We start from the raw sequence: 27726 nt of genomic DNA, 5'->3' as shown, positions 1-27726 counted from the left end.
GACGCTTTTCGCTTCTCGTTCGATCTCTCGTCGATGTGGTTCTCGTAACCAAATTAAAGCTGTTGTGCTTTTGTTTTTTCTTTTTTATTGTAGAGTATGATCGAGTGGTCTAAAACGGTGCCACGAAAAGGAAAATAATTTTAGTTTTCGAACTTCGATGGGTGTTTGCTTATGACGTGAAATTATTACTTTCTATTTTAATATTTTTAAACTTCCAATTCGCCGACTTTTTCGGTTTTAATACATGAGATATAGTTTCTTACGTTGTAACTTAATTTAGTAGAAATTACATCAACGTAGATATCTATATTGCTGGTTTAAAAATTGTGAAAATAATTGAAAATATAGACGAACAATGAAGAGTATTTGGGAATAGTTTATTGAGTATTAATCACTTGAGATAAAGCGTTCAATGCCATTTATAAATACATATCATGTTATTAAAGTATGACAAAAAATCATAATTCTTTAACTGAAAGAAGAACCTTAAAAAGAGAAAAACTTTCACACAAGGATACAGAAATAGAACTGATTAGTGTTCGTACATGTTCCATCAGTTCACCATCAATTTTTTGTATCATCTGAAATGCAACTTAATAACATATCTTTAAAGACAAACAAAAAGGAAAACCGATTAAGGAGTGTTTCGAAACGTCATGGTTTAAATCTCCTTTTTACCTTTCGCATGCGTAATCAACACGCAACCCTCACGAAGCGACGGTAGCATAATCAAACTCGGCCCGACTCGTTCAAACTAATGATGCCCCGATCATTTTTCACACGAAACAATCGGCCGATTGCTGTTCTCCAGGCTTCTAATCGAGTTCTCGTCGAGCAAAATTCAATCGAGAGAAACGAGTTCGCTCGTCGTACGACGAACCGCGTCGTTTCAGCATCTCTTTCCTCGAAAGTCAAGAGTCAATCCTGCGTCAAAGATTCTACTTCCACATCCATGAAATCGACGCGCCTGGCAGACCACTCGCTGGAAACACAGATTGTACGCGTCGGCACGCGCGCGCGCCATCGAACACACGCGTCTTTCTGTTAGCGACGCGACGAGTCGAGTCGAGTCAAGTCGAGTCGAGTACACATAGTACGAGGCCCTGCACACGTTGCAACGGCGCATGAGTCGGTGACCTTGAGTCACGCACGATGAAGCATCCGTTTGAGTGTCGGTCGAGGAGCAAAGGGAGAGAACACCGGGGAAGGAAGGAACGAAGCCAGAACCAAAGCTGAAGCTGAAGGAAACGAAGAGAAGAGGAGAAAGGCAGAGAGAAAGAAAGAGTCAAAGGGAGGAGAGAAATAGCAGGCGCGAGTGGCAAGGGAACGAGCCGCGAACCAGACGAGAGTAACAGAGACCGGATATAAAGAGACCGAACAGGAGGGATGAAAAGGATGTTGAAGAGGGAGAAGAATTTTATGGCGGAGGAGCTTAACTAACCCGCGTAAGTATTCTCGTGTGTACTCTAAGGTATAGTTTGCTTCTTTTGTAGCTCGGTTTGCACGCGTCTGCTCACGTTTGCGGCTGTTTGATCGCGATTGTACGCGTGTCTGCGTATGTCCGGGTCACGCAGACGCGCGCGTTCCCCTCGAGACTGAGCTGTAGGAGGTTTGTCCGTGTTCGATCGCATCGTCTCTGTACGCGCGTGGATCGTGAACGCTCGTGCGCGGCCGCGTGAATCCGCCACGCTTCGTTGAATCGCAATGTGGAACACGTCTTGGGATATATACACCGTGGTTCGTGCCTTTTATCGTTATTCGACATTTATTTGTTCGCCGCAGAAACGGAACTCCGGTTACGCGGCGGCGACCTAGGCGAATTCACGAGCCACAGGAGAGCCTAGATTCGACCGTGGAACAGTTAGCTTCTGTCGCTCAGTCCCTCTGGTTCTGATTTTCCATTCAACGTTGCCTCACGATTTCTGCGAAATAAAATCTCTGGATAGCGCGAACGGAACTGCACCAAATCCTGCACCACATTACTACTTTTTGTACCTTTGTTTTTAATTGAACGCGAGTCCATCTATGGAAAGAATAGTTTATTTTATTCGTTCTCTTACTCGTACGATTTTCAGCCAAGCTCGCGCCAATCTATCGAAGAAAGCATACAATTGTACAGGATTAAACTGATCCCAAGTAATCTCGCGTAATAATATCGTATACACGATATAGCTTTATAATGCTGATGAGTTAGAAACTAGAGGATTATAAGGTTCTTTGTATATCAGCGTGCTGTTTGCGCCGTACGTATTTCATGTTCAGGATTATAAAAAGCACAATGAATTATTCAAGTGATGCTATTTGAGAACCGCTGTTACAAGACTCCCTTGTAAAACGAGAAGCCAAACGTAATCCCAATCAGCTCTCGCGCCTACACGAGGGAATCTTTCTTCATCGTGAGCTAACAATAAGTCACGAATGGCTTCACGGATTAGCAGTAAAACCAGGAAATCTTCACGGAGGATATACACGCGTGTACAAACAACTACGTACAACTTCATTCGACGCAATTACACGAATTCAAATGCGCAAATCCTCCCTCTTAACTTTTGTCCCTATAAAGATGGAAAGAAAAAAAATGTAGTCCCAATTGTTTTTGTAAATATATCGTCATCTTAGATTTTACATACGTGTAAGATTACTTATTAAAATCGACAAGAAATAATAATAAACGAATTTAATAAAAATAGCCACTGTACTTAAGCGTTTTCAAAATCTAATCCATTCGTGAACCATTCGCTTCACATATTAAAATTATATTATTTAAAATGATTAATAACTTATAATAATTGTGTTTTATTATAAACGGCGTGAAATAATAGTAAGCGAAGTTCAATAAAATAAAAGAAAGTCTACAATGCCTTCCAAGATTGGCTGCGTTTATTGGCCACTTTATAAGTAGCATCAAACTCGTGAGGTTTATAAAATACGAAAGAATCTCGATCATGTGAAGTAATATCTTATTATAAGCGATTAAAAATGATAATAAAGAAAATTCAATAAAGCTAAAGAAAGTTCTTGAAGTTCCTTGAAACTCATCCCATCCATTCATCACATTATAATCGCCATCAAACTCACGAGATTTATAAGACGCCCAACAACCTCGTCAGAACAAAAACGTAGTTCAATTTCCCTCGATCGGGAGAATTAAAAAATTAATAATTGCCTAAGGACAAAAAGTACGACTCAGATGATGCCTATCATTGATGAAGGCACGAGATCATCCTCGCTATTCTGCACTTGACACCACACGCTCGTAACAAGTGCTAGTTGTTGGGTGGCTGGTTCTGCCGCTTCTCCTTCGTTCTTCCTTCGAAATCGAGAGTCCATTGGCTGGAAGCGCGCAAAACCAGTCTCTGGAGGGTAGAGAAAGACGAGGACGGGGCTGGCCGGATGAATCGGGAGAAAGAGAGAGATAGGAAGAGGCAAAATTTCTTTGAGGAATTTACGGTGAATCATGTTTTCCCGTGGCAAAACTCGCTTTCGATGAGTCCAGTTTAACTGCGCTCACGTCCACGCTGATTTCCGTTTCAATCGATTGCCGATTGTGGTTAGGAGATCAGTGGACCGAACAATGATTTCCAAATCAAATTGCGTGGAAAAGTACTGCGTTCCGTTTAAGGAGATATTCGAACGTTATATATACAGGGTGTTCCTGGTAAGTAGATCAAGGTATAGGTATCTCCGTTGCGAGTGAAGTTGAGAAGAATCAAAGGGAATTAATAATTTTAATAATATTTTTAATTTACTTTCGATTACTCTTGCACTGAATTTATTTCTAAGGTGATATCTTATGAAATATCCTACATTAGTGCAAATAAAAATATGATTATGTAAGATATATTTTTTATTATTCATAGATTATATGATACCTGTACTTATTACAATTAAAAATAATTCGCCTACGCTGACTTTAGGTTTAATACTAATAGAGTGTTTGATTAACACATATAGCTAGATATATTCTTCAAATTTAATTCGTACGATTTACCCAATTAGAGTAAACACTCATTAACGAAATGAAATGTTTCATTAACAATAATGCCTACTATCAACAATTTCAAACATGTACCTCGATGTTCATTATAAACTACAGGAATATTTACGTTTGAATTAATGTAGCAGCCGTAAGGACTGAATAAAGAGAATCGCTGATAAAATCTTGCTCTGCCCTAAAGAGAAAAGCTCTTGCAGTCGAAAGGAGAACGTGACTCATATTCTCTCTGTGCAACTCACTTTCAGAAGCACTTAACGACATCCATGTATAACGCTCAACTTCTAATCCGAGTCGACTAAATATCTGTTGCTAATTGAATGCACGCGCTCGCTCGCTGCTGTGATTAAAGTTACTCGGTGGACGTAATCTGGCTGCTCCAACTTCTCATTATCTTCTTTCCTCGAATAAACTAGCGAGCGTAGCAACCCTAATTAACAAACGAAAAAGTTCCAAGATTCCCGCGAGAGACGTCAACGCGTTACTTAGGCCGCGATAAACAGACGGAAAAATTCTTATGAATGACCAAGACACTGCGAGAGCTGCGACGCGACCATAAACTAAAAACTAAAAGGAATCAAACACTTTTTTTAATCACTGCGCTGCTCTGAGAAGTCGCCGCTTTTCATTAGCATTTCGAGCGCGTAGTCAGAATTCTGCTCTTTGAGACCACATTCGCTTATCGTTCGCGCGGAATCTAGCTTTTTAATTAAAAGGAAAATTCTATCCAAAGTTTTGCCATTGTTAATTAAAGGATATTATCACATAGATGAACGCGACTAACGACCAGCTGAATCGTATTATTCACGAGTGCAATTAAAATTTCGTCATTTTCCATTCGTTTCTTTTTGTACACGTAGCCAGGTAATGACACTCGTTACTTATTTTTATGTAAATCTCATTATATTTTGTCAGACAAGTGACGACGTCTCGACGTTTAATATGATAGGGTGAAATATTAATGATGCGCCATCAGTATGGTACTTACCCCCTTGGAATGATTTATCGATGTATGCAGCGAATGTTAAATGAAGTAAGAGACTGAATGGCAGAAAATGAAGAAACGCGAAATGCATGTAATAAGGTAAAAAGCCAAAAGAACAGAAAGCTTATTAGACTCGAATCGTGAAATATGTATTATCTTAAGGTTCTGCCACTTTTTCGATAATATTGTATTATTCAAGATACATGTACGTAGTTGAAGTTTCATAGCATATGTATCCTATAGTTTGTTGCATGTCTAAATATACTTACAATATATTTCTTATTAAATGCATTGTATAAAAGCTATCAATGCGTGAAATATTTTATGATAAATAGCAAGAAGTAAAATCAAAAAGAAGTTTTACTTTTCATCTTTTTACGTTATCTGAACTTGATTCTTTAACAAACTATGAAGAAAATAAATATAAATACAAAGTTAAGCGATCGAACAAACATTTGGAAGAAAATAACGACAAACACGCGCGAAGAATTAATACAATTCCTGTAAATAAGTAAAACATTATTAACTAATACACCGAAATAATTTTCAAGTATGTTAGAGTATATGCTTAATTTAGATCGTATTACACGCATCATTTACATTTCATAAGAAATACCTTTTTGTCCGAAAGAAATCCATTGTGCATAGAAAATAAAGCAATTTAGTCTGTGTATTTTTATTGATTTTGAAAGATCGTCTCATGAATAAAGTATACTCTTCACTGGCCATTTTGTACCGGCTGCAAGGTCGTTGCGGGAGTTAAACTGTGAAACCATTATAAGAGACAACTGGTTTGAAGGCATGATTTATCCTTGAACTTACACATACATATACACCTGTGCAAGCCTACGCGCACGCGTTCAAAGAGTCCAATGCTAATTTCGCTTTGTACAACAATGCTTATTCATCTCTTTCGAGACAGGTCGAATTCCATTTATCGACCGTCTGATTTGTTACGGCATGGCAGTTTAATGGCAACACAAATCTTTGCAAATGCAACTTTATATCCGCTTAAATAAAAATATAAGCACGAGTATAACTATGGAAAGTTTACATGTCCTGAAATACTTTATCTACTACGTATTTACTTCCCTTCCCAATTTTTCACTTCTTCACATATCAACAAACAATTATCTATATTTTGACAAAAAGTAAAATGTAAGCTTTAGAAACTGGAGTCTGAAAATTAAAAATATGAAACTGAAATATAGAATAATAATGAAATCGCATAATTCAGTTATGTGATACAAGGGATACAAATATAAGAATGAATATAGATTCTGTAACTATGTTGAATAAAACAAATTTTTGGAATAAATGTTATTAAGGACTATAAGTCTTTCAAGATCGAAGAAAATCGTCTCTTTAGAAAACTCTTAGAAAACTCTCAAAATTATTTCCTACTCTTTGTATATTAAATCTTTCAAGAATCAATTCCTGCGACAGTTTTAAAAAATACTTGTCACTTTTTATGTGTCTCCCATTCTATATATAAGTATACTTATATATAAAGATACATATAAAAATAGATATATAAATATATATAAATATACTAATGAAAATTTTGATCAAATTCTTAAGTAATGTTACTTAAAATAACAAAATCGGACATGGTAACATTTGCAAGCAATTTCATGAGAATTGATACGAAAGTATTAAAATATCATGATGCGGTTTCAACGATTAGTCTCATTAAACTACCGCGGGATATTTTGTATTTCGAAATTAACCGAATTTCAGGTGGATAAACTTATTATTTGATGTTACATCCGAGTGTCGTTTCCTGCAAATTTTATTGCATACGTATGCATGACATAACCAATTCAAAAATATTATTACTCGCAATTGCAGCAGTAAACACGATCCAGATCGTTCCATGCATTTACAAATGCAATGGAAAATAAACGATTTATACCTTTTAATTATACCGAATTATACCTTTTAACGCGCGTGGCTTCGTTCATTGTATTTATGCAACAGGAATCTCAGTTAACATCTTATCAAATATATTCGGTTAAGTAAATACTGCGAAACGAGGGGGAAAATATAGAAATACATTTCAAAATTAAAATAAAAATGAATATTATAAAAAGGTAAATTAATTCCTGGATGCATAATAAATATTCTTTCCAATAATAACAAGAAGATATATGTATACATAAATAAGTAACATTACATTAGTATAAAACAACTTTAATTAAGAATATTATCCATAAAAAAAATTCAATTCCTATAATGAAGAAGGACTAGTAAAAATACATATGTATATGCAAGAACTGTTAACAGTTAACAGTTCATTTCTCCGAAAAAGGAAAATACACGGCTACGATAAATATATACATAATATATTTAAACAACGAGTGTCATTTCTATTTGAGTAATTGAATTACTATAAAATCCTTATTTGTTTCGTGAATATGAAAAGAACAGGATACTTTAAGAGCCATTGCACTATAAGTAGCTAATATTAGAAAACCAAAGTTAAAATCGCCGACGCAGTATACGTATTCAGTTCATTATCTTATCTTACGAGCTCTTTCTCAGAAAGGAAATTTTACTCTTTCATTCCCTGAAACGAAGTTTGAAACGGATATCTGTAAAGAGTTCGCGAAATAAATCAGTGTAAAACAAAGTTTGAATTTAGAGTGCAAGCTTCGGAATACTTTATACGAATGATTTCCCTCTTCAATTATCGAAGAACAGATTAATGAAAAACAGGCATCGGATATTTCTTCGTACAAGAATGTACGTATATACGTATTTCAAGCTTTATCAGTGCGAAAGCGCAAAATACGAGCGATTGCAACGCGATGGATATGCGCCCATTTATGCATTCGCGTATTTATGCTCACGTACATACACAAGATCTTTACTGCACGTGCACGGACACCGTGGATGCACACCATAGATGCACACGATGGGGCTAACAGCAGCATGGAATGTCGTCGTAGTGGCGCTCAACTCGCCTCTTTAATTCACACGTACCCTTCGTGTTCCACCATCTCGAATAAAACATTTCGTCGATTAGTTGAATCTTCGATCGACCTTTTATATTTGCTCCATGATGGCCTACTTCTGCTCGAGATCCACGTGGGCCCAATTACCATTCTTTTATGATCACAATAACGATTCCAGGTACTATAAAAATTGCAAGGGTTATGGTACGGTGAAATCGTAGATACGTACATCAAGTGTTTTATGTTGGCTGGAACATTTAATGGATACTAAGACAAGTCGTAAAGAGGAAATTGTCCGTACTGCGGCTGCTTGCAACCAGGTATAATTGCATAGGTCAGGTTCGTGCAGCTGATACCGTGTAAACTTTCTGACATACTGAGGAATATATCGACTTAGTCTTTGAGTAATCGTTTTTCTTATAACGCGATATTTTGTTAACTACTTTGATCGAATTTGTGGAAGAACTTGGAAACGAAATTCTAGTAATTATTGTCCACGTAAAAATCACGTATCACGTCTGTTCGTTAATTATTCTTTATTTTTATTGGTTGAATAAGAATAGGAATAAGAATGAGATACAAAAATTTAATCATAGAAGTTATCATTCCATGTAAATAAATATCGTGTGTTATATACCTATCTGGTTATTTTCTATTTTCACTCGTTAAATAGGAAATGCATAAGATAGCAGAAATAAGGTAAATATATTAAAATTAGATCGGTCAGCCTGTTGCAGAGCTTGGCATCTCATAATTAACATAACTTATAAATAATATAAATTAGAGAAATGAAACGGATTTCGTAACAAGGGTTTTGGATTTAAAATATCAACGATTAAATTTCTATAAATTTTATACTTTTCATGCTGCACTGACTATACAGTACAAAACAAATATGCCAAATGGTTGAAACAAAATAAAATTGATACTTTCGAAATACTCATGCAAATACAGTCAGTTACGAAATGTACGTACACCTTTTATAACAAGGTTAATTTGATTAAAATAAATTCCATGTTTCAAAGTTAATTGATCCTATGCCAAGTAGCTCAATTAAATGCTACTTTAAAGGTAAACTAAGATCCTTACAAAATATTAGTATAATCTATAGTTTGAAATAACAGAATTGTACAAACATAATTTTTCTGCTTATCTGTTTCAATATCTTTGTAGCATAACAAATATACGTATTATTATAAAGAATTTATTGTCACTTCATATGCTAATAAATAAATATAGCATTATATGTATGATTTATTATACGTATATACACATACGTGCCTCTCTCGAACGATCGTAAATGAATGACAAAACAGATCATCTTAATGTCAATTTACGGATCATTCGAATAATGCGTCTACGAAACCAAGACAGACACACAGAAAAGATAAAAAATCTCTACGCGTACATAGAGAATACGCCGAATGATTCCATCTGGTTGCTGTCTTTGAACTGCAAAAAAGGCGAACGTATTCAGTGGTCTCCGGTGCGATTCGTCTTCTGTTTCCCGGTGATCCGATCGTTTCCCTCTCGTCGTCGACAAATATCGCCAGGCTGGAGAGGATCCTGGCCGAGGAAAGTTGAACATGCCCAGAATGGTCGCCGGCAACGACAGCAAACTGCTCTCCAATAAGATTCCACGGATATATGGCGAGGAGCGGAAACGATTTGCCTGCCAGGCAGAATTCCCTTTCCACGTCAGGAAAATCGATTACCAGTCTTTCTTCTCCTCAGGCTTGTTTCAAGCCTGTTCCCCTATGGATAGATTGGCATCGAGGTCTGTCGCATAAATAGATAAGGTATCGATACATTATTCGCGAGCGGTGGCTCGCTCGCTGCTCCAACGAAGTGCCAGGGATCGAAAAGGAACGAGTTTTGTAACCGAGCTTCTCGCGTATCCAAGATATGAGACATCTCGACGAGGACTTCGTACGCTCTTGCGAGAATTTCTGAAAGGCCAATCGATAATCTAGCTTCGCCTTTCGTAATTCGGTAGATGCGAACATCGATTATGAGGTTTAATTACACACTTTCATCTCGACTATACGAGTTTTGACACGAAACCAATTCGTTGTCAGATCGATGTAAAACGAAGTTGAGAGAATTTTTGAAACGCTCCTATTCTGTTTCTATTACTTGTTATTATTATCATTATTGTTTTATTCATTTTTAATAGTACTAAGTGTTCATGCGAACAAGATAAAATGCGGTAAAATTAGGACTAATTTTTATAGATACGTTTCTCCTTTAATTAGTCAACAGCTTGTTAAAACATAACCAATCGAGCTGCCCTATTTAGTTTCGATCGCAGTCAATAGACTCATCGAACGCAATTTCTTTATCTTCTTAAATGATATTGCCATACGTATGTACAGTAGAATTGCATTTATCTGAACTTGTCAGGGGACAAACGGTTTATATAATCGGAGTTCGCATAATAGGAGCTGGCCAATTATCCCTACTATCCATTACTTCTCGTTCATATAATAGGAGCTCACGTTCAGACGAACAAACTCAACTATTCAAAGTTCAGCTATTCGAACATCAAATAAAATTTCGTTCAGACAAATAGAATTCACATGCCTAAATAGAGTTCTACTGTAAGAGCATTCGTCTTTCGCACAAACAAGACTCCAAAACACGGGACAAAAATGATGAGAATTTTTTCTGTCACTTATATGTACACGTTATTTTCCTCGAAAAGAACGATACGTAGTTGTCTGAAATTCATCCTCCGAGTAAAGGTTAAAATTTGCGATTATTCTTCTGCAAAATGAATTCTCTAAAGACGAGACAAGACGAAGAAGAAATAGAAACGACGAGATCAAAAGGATAAAGACGAAATAAAAGAAAAGTGGACGTGTTAATCGAGGCACGCGTCGCGAAAGACCATTTATCTGGTGTCATAGTCTCTGCTCGACGAAAGCGGAGAACAGGCGAAGAGGGTGCGATTTGAAAAATCAGAAAGTCTCGCAGTGTCGGAGGGTCGGTGATTGTGTGCGAGCGTTTGTCGCTGCTACAAATCTAATCCGTGCGTGGGCGGGAATTCATAGCGGGATTCCAAACTGCTGGTAACCTGTGGCGCATTGTTACAACCGGTAGGAGCAGAGATTGTCCCCACGGACACAGAGGAGCACCGCTTCTGTCGCCGGGCGAGATTAATTTCGCACGCCGTTGCAGTCTGACACCATACTAATACCACGTAAATAGGATCACAATGGCGGACCGCAGTTTCCAATCATGTCTCGTCCGTGCCGCGTCTCTCCTTGTATCCGAGTAATCGTGACCCCGCCTCTATGTATGCCCGGCCAACTGCGTCGATATAATTAAGACTTGACTCTAAGAGACCACCGGGCAAAATTAGTCTTCCGGGAATGAGCCGAGCCCTGTATGACCAGTCTTTGCCATGTAATTAATAGTAGGAATCGTTTTTCCATTCATACAGCTCAAAGTATAAATGGAAACGAATTAGGCTAGTTGTGAACTAGACTGTTAAGAGATGAAAATGATTATATGCAGAAATCGTGCTTTGAGAACATAAGGGAGATGTAAAAATTGGAACTTTTAACATTAATGTTAATAAGGTAATTTTTAATAACAATATAGTAATATTAATAACTTAGAATGTAAAGTGATTAAACATACTCTACTGTAGGAATGATTTATCTAAAATACAGAACATGTGCTTTAAAAACAATAAAATATTAAAATATAATGAAAATTATCTCAAGAAATGATCCTCTCAAAAATAATTGACATTTAACCAAAAATTGATATGTATCGTAAAATGGTAAGCTTGAGAATGTGAAAGAACAATTGCCTGGAACCTACACGTAGCTTCCGATTAGGAGTGTAAAATGGCTGTTCCAAGACTACCCGGTGATAATTGTTAAGTAAGAAATTGCAGGGTGAGAATCAAGTCGATTCGAGACTAGCTGAAAAATAGCGATCGCCAGTTAACTGCGAGGTCACGGGTTCGCCCTTTTGTATCGTGCCTCTATCTTCAGCATCTTTCATTCCGGCTTCACTTTTAGATTATGACGCCGATCCTGGAATATAAAGCTCGCCTTTCGAACAGCGATCACGAGTGGAAGAACTCGTGATTCTGCAAATTGCTCCTCGAATTATATCCTTACTACCGTTCATTTCATTCTTTCTCCTCGCTCGAAGGATGAATGTGCGCCAGCGTTTCTTTCTAACGAGTATCGTTTTTATTGTCAACGTAAATTGAAGCACGAGAAATGAAGGACATTACCAGGGAGTGAGAACGATTGTCGTTTTATTACGCGTTCTTGTAGTTTAACTTTTAGATTGCGAGACTGTGTGAAAATATCTTTACTATAAAACCTTTGCAATCGTCATGTGTGTTTTGTTGAGTTTTTTTGACTTTTTTCGACTGCGTATTTGTAATGTGTTTATCGCTGAATCGTAATGTGTTTATTCCTACTATTGGAATATACGTAATTTTCAAATTATATTATGTTACAGGGATATGTTCCAGCTACAAAATTCAAGTTTCAAACAAGGTTAAAGATTGTAAGAAAGATCTTCGTTATAAGATATTTTAAACGAAATATCGTCGAATAGAAAATAAAAGGAGTGAGAAAATCTCTTTATATGAAAATTTTAATTTATTATCTTAGAGAAATTATTTTTATTTTTATATTTCATAAGGGTAAAATAAAAACGAATAAATATTTAATTCATTCTTATCACTGTAACACAAGAAAAAAACTTGCGAGAAAAACAGATACGTATGCTAATTATCCATTTTTTCCAAAAAGCGCACACCTATTACAGACAAAAGTATTACCTGTTAAAATAAGCAATTTTAAAACTGATATCAATCTTTACAACTCACTACGCATAAAACATATCACTGTTTCCCTTCTTAGTAGATCATCATGTTCCACTATCTTTTATCACTGAATCAACATACAAAATGTTCGCAACTGTTCAGAGCCTCAAAAAATTTCGTGTTACACTTCTTTAGCAGTTGGTGCCTTTTTTCATAATTGAGCAGCATATTGGAAAAAAATAACTTCTTTAGCAGTCGGTGCCTTTTTTCATAATTGAGCAGCATATTGGAAAAAAAAAACCTCTTTTTTTCTCTTCCGTATAATTAATTCATCGCCAGAATATCCAAATGAACATTTCCCCCCTTCTTTCGTCAGCAAGTGCGTAACAACAGGCAAGGACGATCGGGCGACGATTTCGGCTCAAATAAAAATCCACTTTCTCGGAGGGCGAAAATGCTGATCCAAAATTATGTAGATTTGATCAGATTCCGCTGTTGGAAGATGAGGAAGGGAGAAGGAGAAAGCGAGGAGCTTGCACGTAATGCGGCAAAGTGCTTTTATTATTCATCGCTCTCGGGCGAGACCCGAGGCAACGCCAGGACAAAAGCAAACGTCTACGGTGTTTTTATAAGCTGCACTTGGAGGCGTCGCGTCGCGTCGCGTCGAAGAGAAACCAGAAGAGAACGGTTCGATACCAGTCAGGGTTTTATTCGCTTCAGGATTTTTCTTTTCCTCTTTTTTCTCCTTCCTTTTGCCGCCGTGAAAGAACGTTCGTCGTGTTACCTCCATCGGATTTTGGATTTCTATTTCGCCGCGGGGAAAAGGTCTCTGTCTTTTTCTTTCCTACATAAGCTTTCATAGAATTTCGAATCGTCCACTCGAAAACATGGAAAACGAGGTGGCGGGTGAGCTCTTTTATCGAATCTCGTAACTGACGTATTGGAAACAAAAAGGCACGATCTTTGTGAACTCCGAGTTTTGTACTTGCAGGTCACACACATTCGCGCACATTCTTGAATCTCGTATATAAAAATTACATTTCTTCTTTTTAAATGGTCAAATCCCATCGGTTTACGCGAAGTATGTAAACCTTTATCAATAAGTTCCAAAATGAAAGAAAACGAAACTAAGACAAGACTGGAGAATCGGTTGTAATTGACAGAACCAAATTTTGCGAAACATCTGCTCGGAGAATTTCGCCTGGGTCCTCATTAACAAGATGTATCGCGAAGCCAAAGCTCGAGTAAATCAATCGAATAGTAATTAACTGGGCACGATCAACTCTCTGTCTGTATGTCTGTCTGTATGTCTGTCTGTCTGTCTGCCTGTCTGTATCTCCCTCCCCCGCGCTCTCTCTCTCTCTCTCTCTCTCTCTCGGCTCACGATTTCGAATGTCGAACGCAACGTGGTCAACAGAGATCCAACAGAGATAATGAACGGATTTCGATAGAATCATATGGCTCGATTTCTGATTTGACCCCACACCGATTGTTGTCCGTTAATCAGCAATTAATTGTAACACGGGTTCACGAGCGGCTTGCGCGAATCGCGTGTGTCCATCGAGTTTATCGTTGCTGTTCCAATTAATTGATAATTATCGCAATCGCCGTTAGAATCGCAAATTTTAAATTACTACGTGGCTCATGCGAACAGACCGCAACGTAACGGACGATTGCGATTCGTTTTCGCGATCGCGATAATACTTATCGGTTTGCGTTTGAACGAACCATTTAAATATTTTACTCTATCCCGTTTCGATTGAGAATTTAAATTAGTCGCGCGTGAACTTGCGGTTTCTCCAACGAATTCCTCTGTCGCGTGTCCTCCGCGCTTGTTATTATTACGGTTTTCCCTCTTCTTTTTATCTTTTTTTTTCTTCCTTCTATTCCTTTTCTTTTTTTTTTTCATTTCGTTACTCGCGAAGTATTTGAAACGACACTTTGTGAAAATCGTCAATTTAATTAAACGATGTTACAACAATGGTCGAAGTTCGATGAAAAAGACTTTCGCCTGTGTTTCCGTGCTGATAAAAATTTTCCATTCGCTTTATCGAGGGATAGTTTGGCAAATGATTTTGCATTCAGCTTGATCAAGCTTAATCGTATTACGTAACAACACATTTCTATATTTAACCTCCTATACGTCGCAACGAATCTTTCTCCGAAAAGAAAATTTTGCTCAAATTTTGTCGAGCGAATTGTAATAAAAAGCAAATTCCCCTATATAACGTAGACCTGAATTTTCCCATCCATATCGATAAATCCGATCAACAACAACACAACACATCGTGATGCCGTTTTGGATCCGAGAATCGCAACAAAGCCGCATAATTTGAAATCAAAAGTGGTTCGCAATGATCGAACAAACGTAACGCGCAACGACGCATATCGTTGCGTGATTTTCATCGATCCGCGACAGTGGAGCGTTACTAACTGCCAGTAATTGGCCGTTCAACGATATAAATCGATTTCCGCTCGTGATTTACTCGCGACGAGTGCACAAGCACACGATCACCGCCGCGACCAGAGATTTTATTATCGATGTTATTCTATGCAACGGCAAAGGGGTAATTTTATTATCCAGAGTTTGGTACACGCGCATTCCACGATTCATTGCCATTGCCCCTTTCCATCGCGATCGTTCTCTTTCTCCGCGTTCTTTCGCTCAGGATATCTTCGATGCAGATCTACCTGATGCATACTATCGTCTCGCGTATGCACATTTTGCCGAATATAAACGTTTGTACGCGTTTCAACGAATTTCTATTAGCGCTATCGCTTCGAGCTCGCGTTGATGGAAGATCCACGCAACTATCGTCTAAAATATGCGGAACGAAATCGCATTGCGTTTCACATTTACGACCGCCTGCTTCCAGCGTGTCCACATCTTTTCCTTTCTTGAAAATATGAGAAAAATATGAAGAGAGATCGTTAACGTTGATCGTGATTACGCAGGAATGATAAACGTGCGCTGGCATCGAGTTACAATTTAATCGCAATGATATTTTAAAGCAATAACCACTTGTAAAATTAACATAAACATCTTTTCATATAAAATATTCTCAAAGAAGTTTCCCTTGGAAGAATTCGTTTTTTAATAGAAAAATCCAAAATTTAAGGGATATCGTAATGTCAGAGATAATTTTACAAATTTTCTATACGCAAAGAATTTGTTCGTATCTTTTAACGAACATCGAGTTGAAGTAAGTTTGTTAGATATACAGAATACAAAATACAAATGCGTTGTTAAGTACTATGCGAGACTGATATAAGAGAGAAGGAATTTTTATTTTGTCTTAATTAATAGGATTTTAAACATTCACTTACGATCAAAGATTCGAAACGAGGATAATTTTTTAATAATTTCGCAGAGTTTTTTTCAAACTCGTTTTACTTTTCATAAATATTCTGAAACTTATGAATAGGAATGTATTTCAATAAATATAGCCGCAATGTCTCTAACTAATATCTTCCAAATGGTTACGTAATCATTGTAATCTGGCTTATCATTAACTTGTCTCGAGTGTAAATTGGCTTCGACCAATATCGCGCACTGCGTATAACGTAGGAGGGCTATTACGCTATAACGGACGTCTAAGACGCACGATCACGAATCTCAGAGCACGTAACCAGAGGTAACGTTTCCCTAATATCGTATTCAACTCCGGTCTAAAGTCCAATGAATCGTTCTAACGTTCGTCCAAAACTGTTCCAAATGGAAAATCTATTTATCCGCGGAATAACCAGACCGTGCCTTCCAATGTTCGTTCTACGGAACTGGATATCTTCGCGTATAACATACAGTTCCTGACTATCGTATTAGAACCATAAAATATTCCCACTTTCTATAGACTGATTATTCGATACAGCAATATTTTACAAATTTTAAATAAAATTGAGAATAATAAGTACAAGAATTTTATATATAATAGCTTGTTAATTTCTCTTGCGTTTCTTTTATTTAGATTATAACTCATACTCTTTCTGGCATGGTCCGTATCCGTATGCTCCATACCTTTATTATTTTATCACGCGTCTTAAATTTTCTAAAAAATATCATATACAAACTGGATAATATAGGATTTAGAGATGAGTATAACTAATTTGAGTGGATTCGAGATATTTTCAATGCCATTTAAGCGGGATGAATTACTTAGCTATGAGAAGATGCAATGTTCTTGGATGAAAGAGACTCGGTGATGAATTAACCTCTGTAATAATGATAAATTGATGCAGTGATAAATTAATATACTGTGAATTTTTTTATGCATTTATGAGAGTCTTGAAAATATGCAAACGCACAGAACGTACATGATATAATATCTTATATCTTATAATATCTAGTAGGTAAAACAAATTTCGACTTAGGCTCTTTCAATTGTATTTATAAAAATATGAATTTGCACAAATGTCCACAATTTAATTCTTATATGAATAGTAATTTGAGTAATAGTAATTTGAGTAGCCAAGATTAGCCAATTTACTGTTTATGAAATAGTATTAAAATTAGAAAAATAAAATATTTGTACATTCGCTAGCCAAGGATTGTAATCATTGCCGACTCCCGTAGACATCGAAATTCCATATTGTTCAACGAATTGTCGCATATATCGAAAGTACGAGGACAGTGGAGCTAGAGAGAATTTTATTATGAATTTCATGTCACTCCCGGTGACAACCTGTGCGGTTAATTTGTAGAGCAGAACAATGGTCTTTATTAAAACAGACGAAAGGAATGTCGCGTATTGAATGAAATTAATTTTTCAGTAATTTCGAGCGTTGAATGGTCAGACTATCTGCGACTGTTCCCTTGGAAGTTCGAAACCAAATTAAATAATCAATTTTTCATATTAAAATTTACTGCTAGTAAATTCAATAACTAGTTCAAATGTTTTAATAGCTTTTAATGCGCTTTGTGTGTGAGTACATATAATAATCTGTGAAAGGTTATAGTTCTACTTAATTTGTAATTTTTTCAAATTATATAATATGTAACAAGTTGATAATTATCAAATGTTCAAATTCCTGATTCGATTTGTTTGTTGTATCCAACGATATATAAAATAATTACAATGCGTATATAGTTACGGATATTCGCTTTTCATTACAATTTTATTAAAATTTGTTTTATTCCAAATTCAAGTTTAAACAACGTAAAATATGAAACTAAAATTCTTTAAATTACTATTAAATAATTTTGCATTTTTTACGTATGAATTTCGCATCATCGAATTGATATCTACGGAAAAGAGGATTTAATTCCTCGATTCAAAGATTGAACAAAATATATATAGTTGCCAAATCCTTCGCTCGGATTCTAACTTTCAATGTCTCTCTCGTCTATCGTAGTCCAACAATTCAACTTTTAAAGTCTGCTCGTGCGCGAGAAAATAGGTAGCAAATCGGGAAGAAGACGAAACAAGGGACAAAATAAGCTCTTGGTCTGGAAGTGTAAGGGATTAATGATAAGCAAAGTCGAGGAGGGACGCCCTCGAAAGTAGACAAAGGGATGAAAATTCCAAGTGAAGTGTACGCATGAAGCCTAATCGTCTCGACTCGGGAAGTAAAGAACCGTAGGTAAAACCTGAAGAGAGAAAAAGAGGGAAAGCCACTTGTGCCTTGGTCCTCCAGCAAACCCTACAACCCCTGTACCGCTAACCCTCCAATCCTACTAGGGATTTCATTGTTTCCCCTACGGAATTACCCTTAAAGCTTCTTCATCGCGTGTGCACATACCTTCGTAAAACTCGGTTCTACGTAAAACGCCGGATCGCACTTACCTGTAACAAAAAAATGATACGAATAATTAATGAAAGGTACGGTAACTTGCGCTACGACTTCCTGGTACATTACATTAGAACGATTTAGAAATTCCACTTTGTTAATTCCCTTGAATCTTTGAATCGCACGTACGTATAATATTTAGGATTGCTTATAAGAAATGCATAGAAGAGAAGAAGAAATTCTAATTGGTTATATTGTAGTTCCTCAATGCGAACTAAAAGTTAAGACCCACTTAAGAATAATTAATGTAAATAGTAATACAATACACGAATATAGTGATCGAAAATAAATAAATAATAATAAAGACAACGATATAGTGATGTAATATAATAGTACGCCTCTCAATTACCTATCTTTTATAACTTCGTTCATTTGTGACGATAATTGTATTATTCAGTATAATAATAGGAAGCTTGTATGAAAAAATGAAAATGATGGTTTGTACGAAAAAAGATATAATAATAACAATAATAACAATAATAATAATAGGAGAAAGAAACATCCACTTAATTAATATTCTAATAAAATCACATATGTAGCATTTCAAACTTTCCATTTGCGTTATAAATTCGCCGCAACAAACTCATTAAAAGGAGTCAATACGGTTTAGCCAAAAGGGAATACACAGAAAGAAAATCCATAAGCCAGAGGAATCGTTACGACTGAATCCTTCAATCATACTCTCCAATTCGCGTCGCCGCTTTTTACCGGAGTACGTAGTATAATGTTCTTTAAAATTGCAAGGGCCACCCTTTTTACTGCGCTTTTTCACCAGCCAACCCCCCGGCCGCAGCCCCGCGGTCGATTGTCGGGACGCGAAATCATATTTCCCTTGTTCCCAGCCGAATAATGAAACGGTTGTTTAAGGGGTACCGCGCGCGTCGACGTCGAAATCGCAATTAAATCGCGCGCGCGTTTTAGCTCGCCTCAAAAGTCCATCAAATTAATTCATTGAAACGCGCGCGGTACGCTACTTCGCGCTGTGTTTCCGGGATAAATTGTCGTCTACGCGTCCCTGGAGACGCTTAATGACAACGGGAAAGTATAATTACCGGGAAGCACCGCCGCCAAATTGACACGCGTTCAAATTATCGCCGGACTCAGCGATGCTCCGCTATCCCACACAGCGATCTTATTGTTCCGCGTACCCTCCTCGTTCGAAACCAGCAACCCCCGCGTACACCACCATCGAACCAGAGCCTTGCCTCGACTCGTCTTCTTCCTTCCACCGATTAATCTTCACTCAATTGCGCGGTTAATTAATAACGTTAAGGCGTCCTCGCAGCCCCGGCCGCCACTTAGCTTATTGTCTTCCCCGGTTGAAATTATTCGGCGACTATGAATCACCTCCTTGCAAGCACTCTATCTCTCTCTACCGATTATCCCTCAGCCCTCCGAGCCTGTTATCGGAGGCACGTATTATGATCGCTGGATTAAGTGCACCATTGCTCGTGTCTGTTCTCTCCGTCGGGTTTATTAAGCGTGGCTTTGATTGAATTCGGCATCGCTCGTTTCTGCATGACGAATGTACGTAATCATTCTTCGGATTGTTACAACATGTACTATCTACGTATTTACTATATTATCTACATTGTGTTACATCTACGTAGGAGTTTCTGTTTGTTGTGCTGAAATTTTTTAAAACATCTGTTTGAAATCATTGTCACGGTATATGCAGATCGCGCCAATTGTAATAAAAAGCTGATTAATTGAGAACGGAATGTAAAATTTTGATAAAATCATGCGTTCAAGCATTCGGTAATTATACGTTATTCCTAGTGTTACCATTCAGATAAAAAAGCAGGTGCAAATAATTCTTTCGAATTGCGTGGACGTGTATATTTAGTCTTCATAAATCTAATAATAAAGTTCGTAGTCATTCACACGTACGTGGATGGATTAATGAGACGAAAAATGAACCAGGATCATTCTATGCCAACATCGAAAAAAATTACGTTGCGTGAAAATAGTCGTTTGAATTTCAAATTTTCCGACTTTTCGGTCAATTTGAAAATCAAATGCAGAACTGTCGCATAAAGCTCAATATTCGTTGCTTATTTGCATCGAACGATTTGCTAAAACCAAACGTCACGAAAGTTATATGCCAAAAATTAAATTGAATAAAAATGCTATGCAGAACTATATGCATGTCACAATCACACGTGATTGATTGAAACGAATAATATCAGTAAGTAATTAGAAAAAAAAACGAAATACCTGCAATATTTCCGCTGAGATGAATTATTTAAAAATAGAACAATGTGTTTTGTTAATACCTCGCTTCAATATTGTACTTTTTGTATTTTTTAAAAATGGAATCGCTAAATCTTGACAAGCGTTATATTGCTGTCCGTTTTGTAATGTGAAACTTCGATTAAAATCCATGTTTGGAATACGAATGCTTTACGTAAAAATATGAATGTAAATAAGACTTTGAAAACATCTAATCCTCGATGCATTAAGAATTTAAATTAAAAAACTCATTTCGATATTCTTTGACTCTTCTATTAACAGGAAATAGTATTAAACGTACACATACATATGGAGTGTAGTTTCTTCCAATTGGACAGGCGAATACTATCTTTATCACTAAACTTTATCTTATTGTCAATTATTATTGATCATAGTAAGAAAGAAGAAATTTACCATAATAAACGTTTATCGAATGTCAATAAGATTTAATAATACGAATTATCAGCTGTGACGAATAGTCAAAACATTCATCCAATTCTTCTAATATATTTCATCTGCAGATTCTAGATAGGTATAAAAAAAGATTTTCAAGGTTTCAGAAGTGAAAATAACCGAGAAATATTCACCAAATTCTAAACCACAGAAAATAGGTTAAAGATACAAAGGCTAATTTCTAAATGGTCAAACATAATAAAAAAAAATGGAAAAGAATTGAACTTGCAATATTGTTCAGTAATCTTGCGTCAAATTTTTGACCAGAAACACAACAAATTTTGAGATCTAACATACAATCGCTAAAATATCCGTTTTAAAATTCGATCGAACTAAAAACCGATCTAAGCATGATGAAAACTCTTAATAACGTCATCCCGCGCTTGTATCCCATAAAGAAAAAAAGAGGAATGAAAGGTCTCGCAAACTTTTTACGTTAATTTCAGGTAGCCGAGCTTTCCCATCGATTTGATGTGTATGGCAATGCGCTCGCGTCTCGTCTCGCGTGAAATTAACCGCGCTCGGGGGACTAAACTAATTTGTCTATAATCGAATATTCGCGATATATCGTGCAAGTTTAATTAAATGCGGACTGACCGGATGGAGCTGCCCCGCACTTCTGCCCGCCCCTCTTCATGTGTATGCACTTCCATCTCGTACACAGATGCGTCTACGCGCGCGCGGACAGCCGAGGATTCGGCCGTATGCGACGCGCGTAATCACCGCTGGAACGTCGATAATTAATGCCGACATTTTTCCCTGGCCCTCTCTCTCTCTCTCTCTCTCTCTCTCTCTCTCTCTCTGTCTGTCTCTCTCTTTCGTTGTACGCTAAGACAGTGCGCGGTATTAATCTTAGCGGTCACGATGAAATCACGCCATTGTGACATTTCATCGAAGACAGAACGCCGCGTGCGATCTTGTTAAATAACGAATAAGGTTGGCCAATTAGTACAATTTCAACAATTTCAACAATACCAGCCAAACACGAGAGTATCTACGTATTCGTATCGACTTCTGAACATGATCGATTTACAGCTTCTTTAACATAATCTATTTCCATGATGAATGGAAACAGAATTAAAAATCATGAAAGAGTTTCTAGTTTGCAGCGATATTACTAACTATCGATACTATTGGAGACTAGTACAGAGTAACTACTAATACTACGGACTTCGTGTTCTAACATTGTTGTCATAAAAGTTAACCTTTTGATGAGGATTTGACAATGCACATGATAAGTCTATTCACAAAAAGGGATCTGCGATTGATACTCGAACACTTTCGCGAGCTACTATATTAAGAACTATACACCTAACATATCTATCCATCCAGTATCCATCGTTATCAATGTCATGACAAACTTTTGAATGGTGTATTATACACTGGAAAGCAGCCAGATTCGGTTCCATGGTCGCATCACGTGCTGTCATTGACCACTTTCACGACGCGGCTCGCCATCGCAGCAGGTCAAAACGGTCCTTGGCACAATCCCCTGACAGGAATTACACTGGCGCAGGTGAATATACGGCGGGCAAAACAGATACGTCACGATAAAGTCAACTCTCGGCAGGCAAACTGCGAGAAGCTGTTCGGTATGAGGCGCGCAGCACGAGGTTCGAAGCTGTTTATGCGCGTGTACGAGCGATCAGCTGCGAACTCGAATTGATTGGTAGAAGAACGGTGGAGAATCAAATCGATCGGCGTATATCCGCCTACGCATCAATCCGTCTGTCCGTCCGTGTCGTTCTATCGGGCCGATCCGGTCTATCCCCGGTTATGCCGGTGGCCCATCCGGCTCCCAGGACAATTTCCACCGATAATTAGATCACCGCCATCGTGTTTCGCCACGATGTACACAGGAAAATTTATCGTTTACCTGGCCAACGAACATTCGCTGCTAGAAAACCGATCTTACCTGCGAGCTAACTCCCGCATCCAACTTTCTCAAATAAATCATCGTGTACTGCTACGCCGCGTAAATTCTAGCACACGATCCCTTTTAATTATCGCGCCATCGAAAGATTTTCCAACGCTCGGCATGTTAGTGGTACACGATGCACATGACACGGCGTAACGTTACTCGTGCGTTCGTTGCTAATGTGGTAGTTACTAGTCAGCTTGTTTGCATATGCGACGCGATATGTGGTCGAATATTAGCATAGGATCTGTTATTGGAATCGATTTGGGGATTTGGTAGATAGGTCAGTGGAATATAGATAAAAATGTTTCGTTTCAATGTTTATACTTCGTTACTAATCATCTACTTTTTTTGTCAATGATCAACGATAGAAAAAACTGTCACATTGTCGTGCGAATGTTCGGAATCACATATTTGGTGAGAGGGGAACTTTACAATAGGAAAAGTATTGGTATATACCACGTGTTGAAGTTTTTATATCTTTTAAATTGCCTTATGTTCGTTTAAAATATTTCAACTGTACTTTTTTAAAATAATCTGACACGGTACTGTTAGTTAGCTATCCTAACGTTTAATCCTGCGAAAGCAAAAGATAGGCATGGTAGCACAATGGAGAAAATTTCGGTTAAACTTAAAAAGAACAAGGGACGATAAACCGCATTATTTTCGTGTCATTTTCTGTTTCGTAAATCACAGACGACAGATTTTTATACATTCATGGGAAATTTAAAAGCGCGAAGATGTATAGAATCCAGGAGAAGCTATCTCAAAATATCCAGAATATGATCTGATTGTAACATTTAGCAAGTTAAACCCTATCTACATTGGATCCTTTAACTCATATGTATTCTTAAAACTATAAATTTGCATAATTATTCACAGTTTAATCGTGAGTATATATATAAATCCAATTTCCGGCTACATCTTCAAGTTAACACATTAAACTTGCGAACGTTCGCTAACAAAAAAAAAAAAAGGAAGAAAAATAAAAGAAGAGAACTAACGATATTTAATCAGATAAACGACAGACCTCAGCAAACGTATGACCTGATAAACCTGCACGAAGTGGAAACTTGCGACGATTGCGCAACGAAACGACTTATCAAGCAAGTCGATGAACGCATTAAAATAAGGATCGGAGTTGACCGTGACACGAAGCTCGCGCTCCAATTCCCAGCGTATCCTACTCTTTTTCCTGATTTGTCTCCCCCGTTTGATTAGGTAATCGAAAACGCGAACCTGGTAATTCTCATCGATTTTACGTGGTAGTGACGCGTCAGGTATCGTCTAATCGATTTACTGGCCGGTCAGAGTCAAAAGAAAGGGACGGTGGACAAAATTCAGCAATTTCAGACGCCTGACCATGAAAGAGGAAATTAAATGATCGGCCAGTAAATTCATTAATTCTCTCGACACCGTTCTTTGCCTTTCTCTCCTCGTCGATTTCACGGTTCCGGGAATAGAGTAAGAGGGGTATCGGAAGCTCGTTAAATCGGCGCATCGGAAACAATTGCGCTGCGAGAGAAGGAACAGAGCCGGGGGGAATGGCCCCGGGGATCGTGCACCGGGGGATGAAATTAACACCCACGAGAAAAAGCAACGGCCGGCTATTTTATTACGCCGTATCGGCCGTAAATGCGATTTCGCGCGCGCATAAGGAACGCTTTTACGCCGCCATACTACCGCGATACAAATTGCAACGAAAAATTTTTATGTTCGCGCAAGGAAGATACGCGCTTCTCAGCCAACGTTTTTCGTAGCACGAGCGTTTAAAATATTTTACTACGAAATTAATAACTTCGTAGTTTTCTAGCTTTTAGCTTTTGTACGTAAATACTCGGAGAGCCATAAGCAAGTAGGTATGCAAATAAAATTTGATAAGAATTGACTTCTCTCATGAATGTTTATTACTTGTGCATTTTACGGGTGTCCTCGTGGATTGAGTTAACAATTTGTTGTAATTTATTCTTTTTTCTTCTTCAAATTCTATACGGAACTTTGGAGGTCCGTAGGTTTATAAATAAATCTTGATAACTCGAGTTTATAGATAATTTTTGGATTAAATTAATAGTCGGATCGAATTGATAGGAACTTTTGTTTAATGAAAGAATGAAAATAAGGAAACTAATATGTCGGAGCATCTGTTAACTTGGAAAAGTAAATGAGATAATTAACTTATGATTAGTACAAGCTATTTATATTGAACATTGAATGAACAGAATTGCTGTTATAATAAACATCGCTTCTTATCTGTGTTTGAATAGTGGTTGTCGACTATGAGACTGTATATTTTATTCGTGCCCCATAAATAAAGCTTATTCTATTTAAGACGAAAATTTTACATAATCCTATTGATATCTCGAATAGAATAAGGTTACTCTGTCATATCTAGCCTTATTAAAGTGAAAACGAACCAATTCAACTAAATAAAAATAAAGGATCGTATGTACTCTGTAACGAGCGTTACTTGTCAACAATCAAAACGAAACGAAACCCTATTTCCCGTGCCTATTATTCTTCTCAATAACACGGCACACGTATTCCCATCGAAACAAGAATCCCATCGGGGCATCGTATAAAACCTGTCCGCGACCAATTTACGATACTCGGGCGCTCGTTGCGATCGAGACGCGTTCTCAAGCAAGAAATCCCTCGGCTGCGGATAATCAACCGATTCCAGTATTTTCCACAAAATCTACAATGTGGTTTTTAGCTGGTTCAATGGACAATCGGGGCTGATTACCGACAGCGTTACTTTGTTAAAGACAGAAAGAAAGCGTGTCGTAACGCGATTGAATCGCATCAACGAAAAACAATCGGGCTATCGAGTCGATGAGGAAAACGAAGAAACCGATGAGAAAGAATGGGTAGGGGCACGAGAAGGAGGGGGAAAGGGACGAAAGGGATGGAAAGTAAAAGAAAGAAAAAGAAGAGGAAGGAACTCACGATCCAGCACCAAGTGCAAGGCTCACCGAGGCCGACTCGACTTGCACTTTACAGCCGAGCTTGACCACGACACGAGAAAAACGTCTCAGGGCCGACCAGTCTCCCCCTCCCTTCTCCTTTCCACCCTTTCCCTCGAACCGCATCGTCCCTTTACCGACTCCCCCCTCTGGCTCTTTCCTTTTCTTGAATGAGCATTTATTATCGGGGCAAGACTGCGTGGCAGCTTGCCAGGGCGCACTTGATCTTACTCCGTGCGCCTTGTAAAACACCACTTTCATACCTCTGAAAAGCAATTTAATTCAACGCTGCCTATCCCCTTGGCTTCTTCGTATCCGTATTTCTCTCTCTTCTTCTCTGTCTCTCTTTAGTTCTCCTTTCTGTTATCCACTCCCTCTCTATCTATCTATCTATCTATCGCTCTGTCTCTCTTTCTCTCTGTTCGTCGGTTGCCTTATATTTCTCCGGACGTATCCCGAAGAGATTCGTATCGCTGTACGCGTTATCAGCGCGGATCTGAATCCTACGTTTAATCCAGCTTTTCCATCATTTCTTTGGCGCTGGATTGTCGGCCGGATCGGGACGACGTTCGGCTTTTATTGAAATGTTAATTTCGCGGCGGGAAATACGGTTCGATCGGCGGGGAGTGCGACGGGAAGTCGGCCGGATATTAATCGTAGGAAATAGTTTCGTTGTGCAGCTCCGACTCCGCGGTTGCAGCTGGAAGGAACGGCGTGTTATAATTCCGCGCTCGCGGCGCTCTGTCGTTGTCTTGGGAATATAAATTGGTCAGACAGAGACGGATTGTTCTTTATTATCGGTGTCTTTTTGCGTTAAGTAGATCGCCAACGAGCTCGTTCTCTGAAATTGAACGACCGGCTGGCTCGAAAATAGTTTCGTTTCTGGTTTTCGTTTCGCTTACTGCCGAGAGTAATGATGTTCTTCGTCCGATACGAAGCTTTTTTCACCGAACTTGACGTTGAAATGTAACACTTGGTTTACTGCAGAAGTGTGATTTTTGCATATGAGATAAGCTGTACGCGCAAATCTATTTACATTGTAAATGATGTAGCTCTAAAGTTACTATCAACGATCAGACTCTGGCGACTTGTAACTTATTATTGATTTAAGTGAACCATTTATCGTTACGAGTTAAATCCGCAAGTCTTTTCGCTTTAACACCAGAGTATGCTGGTGTTGATTCAAGAAACTTTTTTTCTATAAAATAAACGTGCTTGTAATATATAAACTAGTTCTTTGAATTATTTATTTCTATCTCCTTATCATCTTTATCTTTTTGGAATAACAGAAAAATGATTTTGCGTTACTTTAAGCCTCAGCGAATATTAATTTCATTATTAAATAATCAACTTATAAAATTTAAGATGTCCTTTATTCTACTTCTAACTATTAAGCGCAACAAGCAAATATCCATCGAAAAGAAAAATTACTACCAAATCTTCACGATACATAGTATGCTTACCGCTAAAAAAGACACACAAAAGAAAAAGTTATAATTCTTTCTTTTGTTCATGACTCCTAATATCAAGAAAAACTTCCAATCGCACAAGGCATAAACGACTGTCTTCTACCCTACCGCAACAGTTTATTTTATTGTTCTGCCTTGTCTATTATAATCAATCCCCAGCTCCCTTGTTCGTT

The 27726-nt window shown here is 37.7% G+C and overlaps 1 protein-coding gene across 3 annotated transcripts in view; it reads right to left on the bottom strand.

Annotated features, from left to right (window-relative positions):
* The window catches only part of LOC126867402 (mucin-17-like), a 381530-nt gene that overhangs the window by 65529 nt on the left and 288275 nt on the right, over positions 1–27726 (bottom strand). Inside the window, exon 1 of one of the 3 annotated variants that reach the window (XM_050621827.1) lies at positions 679–819. The exons of the other annotated variants lie outside the window; for them this stretch is intronic. Within the exon in view, the coding sequence (XP_050477784.1) occupies positions 679–687 (9 nt within the window). The 5' untranslated portion in view covers positions 688–819. Of the gene's footprint in view, positions 1–678; positions 820–27726 lie in introns of those variants that run through there. 3 annotated transcript variants of the gene reach the window in all.

Source organism: Bombus huntii, chromosome 7 (assembly GCF_024542735.1).
Source record: "Bombus huntii isolate Logan2020A chromosome 7, iyBomHunt1.1, whole genome shotgun sequence".
Classification (NCBI taxonomy): domain Eukaryota; kingdom Metazoa; phylum Arthropoda; class Insecta; order Hymenoptera; family Apidae; genus Bombus; species Bombus huntii.
The sequence above is the reverse complement of the archived record's forward strand: the minus strand, read 5'-3'. Positions and strand labels throughout refer to the sequence as shown.